Source organism: Limulus polyphemus, unplaced genomic scaffold (genome assembly GCF_000517525.1).
Source record: "Limulus polyphemus unplaced genomic scaffold, Limulus_polyphemus-2.1.2 Scaffold5381, whole genome shotgun sequence".
Taxonomy (NCBI): domain Eukaryota; kingdom Metazoa; phylum Arthropoda; class Merostomata; order Xiphosura; family Limulidae; genus Limulus; species Limulus polyphemus.
Genome location: NW_013670991.1, coordinates 9,879 through 21,091, shown reverse-complemented (window position 1 = coordinate 21,091; position 11,213 = coordinate 9,879). Strand labels below are relative to the sequence as shown.

The 11,213-nt window shown below is 31.1% G+C and overlaps 1 protein-coding gene across 1 annotated transcript in view; it reads left to right on the top strand.

The window, feature by feature from the left end:
• LOC106472496 (myelin expression factor 2-like) overlaps positions 1–11,213 on the top strand; it is a 39,729-nt gene that overhangs the window by 25,402 nt on the left and 3,114 nt on the right. Inside the window, exons 10-13 of the mRNA XM_013933151.2 lie at positions 1,037–1,117; positions 3,255–3,604; positions 6,149–6,200; positions 9,571–9,651. Of these exons, the coding sequence (XP_013788605.1) occupies positions 1,037–1,117; positions 3,255–3,604; positions 6,149–6,200; positions 9,571–9,651 (564 nt within the window). The remainder of the gene's footprint in view (positions 1–1,036; positions 1,118–3,254; positions 3,605–6,148; positions 6,201–9,570; positions 9,652–11,213) is intronic.

Sequence of the window (11,213 nt, the reverse complement as noted above, 5' to 3'; positions counted from 1 at the left end):
TGATATATTTTCTTCTAGACTTGAGAACTTAAAACTTGTATACTATTAAACTATGGATTATTAGCTAATATTTTATGCCATTCTAATTGGTATAACATAAACAAAAAGTAGTTTAAAATTTTGAATGTAAGACGCCTTGTGTCATGCACAGTAAAGGGTACCTGGGGCAACAGGGTTAAACATGTTTGCCACGTATTAAAGCAAGGCTCACACAGAACTTGATAAACCTTGAATTTCTATCATAATCTGTCCTTTAGTTTTATATGATTAAGCCTTTCAGAAGTTTTGTGAGGTCAGTCTTCGCATTCGTCAGAACGACACCTCATCAAAAGTTTTATGAGGTCAGTCTTTGTCTTAACCAGAAGTTTTGTGAGGGTAAATTTTGTATTTGTCAGAACAACACCTCATCAGAAGTTTTGTGGGGTCAGTCTTTCTCAGAATGACACCTCATCAGAAATTTTGTGAGGTCAATATTTGTCTTCGTCAGAACAACACCTCATCGGATGTTTTGTAATGGGCCAAAACCTGGAAGTTGTCAATTCTCACCTGAATTTCTGTTATTGGGAATCCTTGAAAAAAAGCAATTGAAATCTTAAAAAATCCATAAAAAGTCTTTGGATATTATCAGCATGACTGCGTGTGAACAGGTTTATTAGATATTAAACTAGAATTATCAAATTTTTATTATTAAACCTGAAAGAGAAATGATATTGTGGGAGTACCGAAAGTTATCTGAAGTTTCTAGAATTAGCTTTATTGCTCTGTTGAAAATTCAAAACATTTATTGAAAAATATCCCAGTACATTATGTATTTTAGATTTTAATTATAATGCGGTTGGAATTCAAATTTTATATTCAGAAAACAGTTTTCATCATATAGTTAATTTCAGTATAAATACATATATACTGTGAGTAGATCATTTCAGAAATAGCTATTGTAAAACATATTTTTCTTCTGTAAAAAGTGTGTATTCTGCAATGTTCATATGAAACCTAGTATTATGGAGTTTTTCTAATTATATGTTTGTATTTTTAGGTTTGGTTGCTGCTGCCAGTCTTGGAGCAGGAATGCTGGGGGGTGGTCTTGGGCTGATGGGATTGAATTCCATGAATGCAGGTTATTTATTGACTTAGCTACTCTTACAAAGTACATTAGTTATAATTCATGGGCACATGTCCCTCTTAATAGTTTTTAAGATACATAAGTGGTAACAGATTAATTCAAATGCAGATAAAGTTTATAGACCTTTTATTTTTGTTGGAGATATGTAAATTATGAAACTGTAACTGCCCCTCATCCCATGGTACCTTTCTTTTGGAATTGAAACATATAGTTTGTCTTCAAATATTTTCATTTGTAATTGCACGTAGGTTACATAAATTGTCTATTTAAACACAATTTATCTACAAATTTAAGTCACACGAACTTTAGACTGTACCTGAGTATTGGTGCTGGCTAGCTATAGAGTTTTCACATGACATCATTATAGAAAATATCAGTCTTGTAATTAATTTGTTTACTTAGAATGACAAGAAAACCCCTTATAAGTACTCTTATAATGATAACTTAATGTAGTGGGGATAGCTGTTCAAACAGTCAGACAAAGATAAAAACACTTGAATTTTCTCTGATCACAACATATTGGTGACAAACATTTCTTTAGACTAAGATATATGATGTCATCGGTATTGAGTTATATACTTGTAATTGTTTGCTAGCCTAATGATGTATAGTAATTGAATAGTGTTTAAGTCAAATGTTATGTTGATATTTGATACTAAAGGTTTTCAATGGATTTTAAAGATTTTTAACCTCACAACAAAAAAAATGATGCACTCTGAAAAAATATTAGTCATGTTCTATATAAGCACAATAAAGTTCTCTCTGTCAGATTTTGGATGAGGATTTTTTAGCAAGAAGTAGACATAGTTTTAAATATGTAAAATGGTACAGTTTTGATCATTAGAATAACTGAAAGTAGACTAGGTTACATAAACATTGCACTAAGATATATATAACTATCATTAATATATGTGAATCAGTTCTCATAAATGTTGATATTTTGTTAAAGATTTTAAAATATGAGTCATTCTTACTGATAAATATAGCTACAAACTTTCCACCATCACATGACACCTCACCAACTGTGAATCAGTTGCTTTATGTCAAATGCTATATTTTAAATTAGACTTGAAAATACCAAGAAACTTGAGTGCTTCCGATTCTTGTTCAGGAGCAAAATGGGTAAATATTAAAAATTATAGGGTAATAAATAAATACGTGTCATGTGAGCAAAAGATGTTTTGTCAAAGTGGCCATAAAAGCTGGCCAATTCAAATTTAAGAAAGATGTGACATTATGCATTGGAATTGTTGAGGCCACCTCGACAAACACTTTGCCTGACACGTATTTCTTTAACCTTTTCAGTCCTGAAGAAGAATACACAAGTATTTGAAAGTGTTCAAGTTCTTTGTGGTAATTCTTTCTTCAGCAGTTTTATGATGTTATATGACATCAGAAAAACTTTTGGATCAAACTTGCTTATCTGTGTTATCCTCATAGTTTGCTGAAAACTTACAAATGTGATTGGAATGTTCTTCACTAGCTGTCAACCCTATTAAAAAAAACTATCAAAAATTATAGGGTTTTGTTTTTGATTTAACCCTTATGTTTTTCCTACCATTAGGAGATGCTATCGTACCGTGGTCCTATTGAGTGGAGATGTTGTATGATGAAATTACACCATTGCCACTATTAAGATTTAAATCAGTTATCACCTAATCCCAATTTTAGTATCCCAAACTACCAAATTTTGAGTAACAACGTTCAATGCAACAGTAATTTGTCAGTAACACTAATTTCACTGCAGTATGAAGATACTGTGTGTGTGTGTGTGTATATATATATATACTGCTTAAAACAAGGATGTGATTGAATCACATTACCCATAATAAATTCCCTTTTCACAAACCAAATAGCTGATACAAATAAATATTTCCTTTTGAGTTTTTATATCTGTTGTATAATATTAAGAATTTACACCAAAAGATGTTTTCACATTTTGTTAATAAATATTTCATATATACAAAATTGTCATTTGAATAAGAAGAAAAACTAATTATTCAGATTAATATTAAAACAGGTGAAGCTTCCATAATAAAATGTTGCATTATAATGAAACTTGCTGTTAGTACTAATTTTCTTTTGTATTTTTATACTAGAAATTTGATGATGATTTATATTAACTTTACAGGAGTTGGTGGAATGGGAGGTGTTGGAATGGGAACTGGTGGCTTAGCTAATATGATGAGCAACACAATTGGGAGCCAGCCAGTTGGAGGTTTGGGTGGAATAGGAGATCAGGGAATAATGAATTCTGGTATGGGTGGAGGTCTGTCTGGAACAATGGGAACTGGTTTGAATATGGCTTCAGCAACAGGACTTGGAATGGGTAACACTGGTGGTGGTAACATTATGGGTGGATTTGACCTTGGCACTGGAGGTTCTGGAAATTTGGGAGGCCGAATGAAAAATTATACAGATATCGATCGCCTTGGCTTTGAAAACCACTTAAGGAGCTCTGATACTGTCACTGTCAAAAATGTGAGTTGTCATTTTAGAGATAACACTTAATCAGAGGCATTACTAGGTATTTAAGATTTTGGGTGCGAGGATTATCGGTGTTTCATTATGTTATCAATCATGGTTTTCTATTATAATTTTTCAAGACACCAACTGGAAATTTGGGAGATGGGATCCATGTGCCAGTGCCTAGTGCTGCCTCTGCTATCAGATTTGGAAATAGTTTTGTAGTTCATTATATTAGTTGCTTGACTTGTTATAGAGTTTTAATTATTAGAACTTATTAATTCTTAACCAGCATAAATATAACTTACAGCAGGCTTAGTGACAAGATTGTCATCATTCTAGTAACTTTTTTCTTATGTACCAGAGGTCAAGCCATTGTAATACTATATAATCATAACAGATACATTTACATATTTTACTGTATGTTTGTAATTATATGTTTTCTGTACCAGATACAGTAGTCCATGATAGATACGACCCCTCTCAATAATGACTTCCTTTTAAATACAGCTTTTTCTTTTTCTGTGCACGGAACAAATTATTATATGTTTACCTGACCTTCCACAAACAACTTCTTGATGTATGCGACATACGACCATAATATTTGGGTGGAAGGTCGAATAATGACTCTTCTTTATATCAATAATGTAATTTACAGAGACACATGAATACAGTGTATACAGTATGTAACAAAGAGGTCACATGACAGGAGATTGCGTCACAGCTAAGTATAAGTATCTTGGTAACCTGAGGTGTTAAAGTCAAACTCCTTGGTACATACATGTAGGTATTTTGGTTTTAAAACTTTCAGGTCCTGTAAAGTAAACAGGGGCAGTCAAAAACTCATGTTTGTCTCCACCCCACTCTCAGAATTATGGTTTATTCTTTTAGTGAATGTAGTTTATTTTGAGCTAGTGGGTTGTGAAGATTATTAACTCACAGTTTGTTGAGTGACAGACTCAACTAATTTGTGTGGTATGCATGACTAATAAAATGTCTCAAGCTGAGAACAGGAAGTCACTGTGAAGAAGAAGAAGGCTTGAAGTGTTGATGTTGATATAAGCCAAATTTGTGACGAAAGCAACGAGATAAACAAAACGTGGAAATAAGAGAATTTTTGGTCAACTTGAAATTGTTTTAATGCAACATATTACATTTTATGTAGCATCTGTATTCGGAGAGGATTACTTTATTAGGTATTGTCTAGAGTCTAGCAATAATTTAGTTCAGATATTTATTCTTATTTCTTTACTGGTTCTTTTAAATTTGTGAAATGGTCCCTTTTTAGAGCTGGGATCAAAGGATCCAAGTTTCAAGGTGAAATTTTGGTTTAGGGTGAGGCTGTTTTGTTCATTTAAGACATGTAGCTTCCAATGTTTAGTTCTTTGTTTAAAATAACAGTGTTTTATATAATTAAACTGGGGATTTTATATGTATGTAATAAAAATGTTATACGTAGATGTTCATGAAATAATTGTGATCACTTAATAAACTATTTTATATAAAACAAAACAATTTTAAGTTATCTTTATTGAACTGTTATCCATCATAACTTTAATTATTATACAGTGTACCAGTATACTACATTATCTGACTACCAATACAGTATATTAACCAATAGCAACTGGCACAGCTTGAACTCTGTTGTTCATTATCTGGTTATTGATCCTTTGAATAATGACTTCTTGTCAGATGTGACTTTTTTATCATGGCAGATAGGTCAGTTGTATCTAAGAGGGACTACTGTATCAGGCAAAATAAGAGTAGTAAAAAAAGCCTAGAAATCTTGTGGTTTCTAACGAATCTAGTAATCCTTATAAATAAAATCTTCAGTCCGTGAACTAATTTTTTTCTAAACTTGTAACACTTCTATAAAATGATAAATATTTTTAGTCGTAAAATAGTTGTTGTAGTTAAATTATCTTTAAAGTGTAAGCTACAAAAGATATGTTTTTAAACATTCATAAGGAATGAGTTATTTAATATTTTTTTAAATTATGTATTAAGAAATATTGTCACTATTTAATAATTAGACTTAGGTGGTCATATGTGTCTACTAACCATGACCACAATATTGAGAAACCTATTAGCACTAGTCATGGCAGCAGCTGGGTACATAAACAAAAGTTGTGCTTCAAAACAAGGAGTGTAATAATTGTTCAACATTTTGTACATCTTAATCCATCAAAAAACGTTTTTGCTGTTCCCACTTCCATCAGTCATTTCTTTATGCCGTAAAACATTTTCTCATATTTTGGTATGGTATGTGTGTAAGGTTATCTAAAGCAAATATACCAGATGTATGAAAAATATGTTATTTTTCTTGGAGTGTGAATATATGTTTTAGCTTTATCACAAAGTTTTTGTTACACATGCTTGGTGCATGATTTAGTGAGGTAGAGTTAATTATTAATTATTCTCTCTTCACTTGGGAATTACTTTTTCATTAGTGAAATTGTTTAATATCTTATGATAATGTAATTGTTAGTACTTAATTTGAACATTGTAATATGTAAGACTTGTTTAATAACATTATTTCCCTGAACTTTGTGTTATCAGCTTCCACATTCCTACAACTGGCAGTCCTTGCGAGATAAGTTTAAAGATATAGGTAAGTTTTGTCATTGTGTGTGGTATGCTATATAAACGTTTACTTGTGTAAGAAAATACATTTATGTATATTGATGAATTTTTCTCTCCTTTGTGTTGTAGAGGTAAGTATAATACATTTTAGGTATAATTTATATTGCTCATTTGTAGTAGCAATGAAATTATTTTCTATTGTTTTAAATGACAAAGGTTGTATATGAAGAAATATATTAGCATATCCATAACTGATTCTTAGATAAAATAAACTTTAAGAGTTACATCTACTATTATATAGCTGTTCTTAGGTAATAAACCTTAAGTGTTACATATACTATTGTATAGCTGTCATTAGGTAGAATAAACCTAACGAGTTACATGTACTATTATATAGCTGTTATTAGGTAAAATGAAGCTTATGAGTTACATGTACTATTATATAGCGGTTTCATCCAGAGAATCAAGAGACCAAGTGGATAAAAAAGAATGTCTGTCATATACAATTGCCCCCTTTGTGCAATTCAAAAATTGATTCTGAAAGATGTGTGGTTAAGTTTTTATATCATCCATTAGAAGTCTTCTTATTCATATCCTTGAAAGTTATCAACTTGGTCTTTGGCAATGTGTTGTGATTTTTTTGTTATTGCAACTTTAGCTGTAGAAATTGTTCCTGTATTGCAATATTTTGTAGTGGCTGTTCATCTCGCATTTTCTCACACCACCACCATCTGGAGTTGTGGTATCCACATTTGTAGTCTTCTTAATGGTTTTCCTTGACCCTCTGAACTGAGAACCTGCTATCTTCAAAATATATTTTATCATCATAGTGCTGGTAGTCTTATACCTTTGTGCTTAATAAACAACAAGCATAGTTTTTTCATCGGTTCATAACTCTTATGAGAGTCAGGTGAAGTTTTCAGTCGTTCTCTTTGGTGGACCAAAACAAATTCAAAAGAACTTGATATGTGATTTCTAACTAAGAATCCAGTAAGCTGACTATGTCCTTTCTGGCTTATAAGGAATTAAAAATACTCGTCAGTTAATGCAAGAAGGAAAGAAATGTTTCCATGGATGTTGGTAAGTGTTGCTTGACATACATCATGATAATCACTAGTTGTTTATTCGGTTTCGTAAGTGTTCTCCATTCTCTAGAAGATTCTCTTCAACCAATGGGAGGAAACTTTCATATGCTATTTGCATTAATGCTTCAAATGCACATTTTTGTGCAGACTACCGTAACTAAAAGACATTTCAGACACAAATTGAAACTCTGCACAGACACATCTTGGAGTCTAGCATTTTGATATAATTTTCCAATGGTTGGAAGAATGTTACGAATTCTAAAAATTGTGGCTGGGTGAAGGATCACTTTTTTAAAAATGTTTAGACTGTTTCTTTACAATTTCACATGGCTTGGTGTAGGGTATTTGCAGTGATTACAGTTTGATTTTCAATTCTTGTATACAGTTGACATTTCAGTTGCTTGTCCATTGTAGGTAGATAACCAATAGTGTCATATAATATCACTGAGGACTTTGGTGATGGTAAATTTCATATAAGACTTGGGTTTACTTGATGTATCATCAACCAGAGTAAGTTTTTCCTCTACTGATTAAATAGTTTGTAGAAAGGAAGCTGTAAATTGCCAACACCTGTGTTTCTTTATGTTTCACTCTAATTGTGCTTCTCTGTATGGTTCAGACTCTACAATTCTGGGTTGGATTGCTCTACTATTGATTCCATGGGATATTTCTTCATTTATGTGTTATCCAATCTAAGAATCGATGTATGTTTACTGGAAGTGTAACCCTCCATAATACAGAGGCCTGTTTCATTTTCTTCAGCATGGAAGTATAAAATCCTAGTCTAAGGTGAATCAAGAACTTGATAAATTCCACATTCTATTTTGGTGACCTATCTACACATGACAACAGTATATGTTTTAAGGGGTTTTACTTTACCAAAGGTAACAACATAAATATCTTGGGCAGATGAATTCACTGTCATCATAACTTATTTCGAATCACTTTCAACAGTCTATTCAAGGATATGAGTATATTTTTCAATAAGAACTGAAGGAAGATGGCCATGTTGAATCTGAATCTTCCCTTTGTGACATAACTTGTATACTGCCTGCTCTATTATTTTGATTAGATTGCAAAATTTGTAATTTATCTTTAGGTGCTGTCTGTTATTTAGCTGTATTTTTTTTTTTTTTTTCAGCATAATTTTGATGGTATTTCATGAAAAATTCTGTTATTATTTGGGAAATTATAATTGTTTCACTCATTAAATTCAGTCTCCAGTGTATGTTTATTTTTTGAATCTTTAATCTATTCATATCGATAACATTGATGTGAATTGCCATTTTTATATTAAGAAACCGTTATTATAGCATAGTTACAAGCCATTAGGTAGAAACAAAAGTGTTAGTCAATGTGAATTACCATTTTTATATTAAGAAACCGTTATTATAGCATAGTTACAAGCCATTAGGTAGAAACAAAAGTGTTAGTCAATGTGAATTACCATTTTTATATTAAGAAACCGTTATTATAGCATAGTTACAAGCCATCTTGTGAATCTATTACCTCAACTGTTAATTCAATAATTTTTTTATGTAGAATTGTTTAAAAACAGAAGTTCTAATGTAATTCTAGAAAGTGGAATAAGCTTCACTCTCAGCCTGTTATTGAGTATGGACTTTTGTTTATCTGTATTATTTGTATAATGTCTACAGTAAGAAGAATGACATACTGATTATATAATGAGCTTCTTTGGACACTAGCTAGTATTCATAACCCTCTTCTCATAGTTTTACTGGATGAAGTTTGAGTTCACTGTCACAAAACATAAATACAAGTACATACACTGTACTAGTGCTTGGTTGTTGTCTGTATGATTTTGTGAGTATTGTTTTTCTTGCAGTAAACATAAATATTCTTCTTGACAGTGAACTCCAAATGTTTTCATTGTGAAAATATTCCTCTTAATACTGCAACTGTATGTGTAAGGTTAATGGTCGGCAAATGTTCTGTTAATTAATAGTAATCCATGAGTCATAAGTCAACTTTGAGTTTATATCTGTCTCACCTAAGTCTAGAGGCTATGTATGTTTTTACTATCACTCATAATTAGGACTTTATTGTTAATTGTAATTATTATTGAAGATTATTAGCAATTCATGTGTTAGAAATTATGATAAATTAAAAATCAGATTAATACAAGTCAGCAAAGTATGTTTGATTAGTTTTCAGTATTCTTTATTTACTTGATCATTATAACAATATTTTTACACAGACTTTCAGTTAGAATTTTGTTTGTATCATTGAATGTAATCTTTAATTTTTAGTTTAATGTTTAACATTGGATTAACTTGTTAAAAACACCTACAGGTGATGTGCGATTTGTGGAGTTCAAGAAAGGAACTGCTTACGTACGTTTCAGCTCAGAACGAGATGCACAGCGTGCAGTTGGTATCCTTTTAAGAACTTGTATATTTCGTTTTTCATTGCAGAGAGTATTTGATTCTGTGTAGTTTAAAAAATTGAACATTTACCTGAAGCTAGTAGCAAAACTGGAAATGAACAAAAACACAGTTGTGTATAGTGTCTTAGCATTTAAAGCAGCTCTTAACCAGCAAAATGCTTGGGTTGATGTAAGTAAATATGGCTGTGTATTTGACCTAAGTTTCAGTATAAAATCAACAACTCGTTGTTAAATGAGATAACACAAACTAATATTAGTTACAAAACAAATGTTTTGGTGTACACCTGTATATTGTAGTTTGCCTGCATACTTTTAATGTTTCTGTTAAACCTAGTGATAACTTCTGTTTCAGTCAAACAGCTAGGGATCAGATATTGTGTGCTTTATCATCTGTTGTTTCAAACTGTGTATCCTAAATATTCTTACTTTATGATCAGTCAGTTCTGTTTTGTAAAGATGAATAACTATATCTGAAAGATAAGTATATGTATATATATATTATATTAAAGCATGATAACCATTGAATGTTATATTTGTTTTGTAAATATGAAGTTTATAATTGAATCAAAACCACTGTAACAATTCTCTACGGTCATTACATACCATAATTATTTGCTGTGCACTAACCCACTTCTTTAAAAGACATTTTACAATAAAATGTCCTGTATATTGTTCAAACTAATGTAAACAAAAACCTAGCATTAACCCTTTTGCCCTGGGTATTCTTTACTGTGCACGACAGAAAGTTTTGGTGTCTTACATTCAAAAGTTTATTAAACTACTTTTTGTTTATGTTAATTTAGCATAAAATCGTATCTAGTAATCCATATTTTAATAGTATATAAGTTTTAAGTTCCTAATTCTAAAAGGCAATATTAAAAAACATCCTGAATTTCCTTTAGTGTGACAATCTTAACATATTCTCTCTGGGCATCTTGTCTTCTCTATTTTATCCACCACCCCTTGAAAAAGTATGAAATTAAACATAAATTACTCTCTGTAGAAGTGTCACTGCTCAAACAAACCATAATTTTTATAGCGTTCAATTTCGGTTTGTTACAGAGTTATAAATAGAAAATCACCCTTTCTGTCACATCCTCTCTTTCAGGCTTTGTTAATAGTTCTTGTTTACATTTAATTACATATAACCATTAGAAAGTCAAGGTTTTCATCTATCAAGTGACGTATTGTAAAACATTGTGTTCTAAACAGATAAGCATCAACTTCACTCTAGAGTAAAAGCTTCATTCCCATGGGAAAGTTAATGACTAGCTTGGATGAATTTGTAATGGCTCTTGTCCTATAGTTAGAAAGTGAGAAAAATTTTGAGAATTAGGGGAAATTGTCTGTTTTTTGCATGTTTAGTCTATGTTCTTTGGTGCATTATTTAATTAAATAAAAATTAAGTGCATAACTATCTATAGTATATAAAATTAGGGTTAACTCTCATCGAAAACTCGAGAGCAAGAAAAAAGAAGATTGGGTAAGTACTTTATTTTTTGATTTTCATATTTATTCTTTATTTATTATTATAAAAGTAACTAAAATT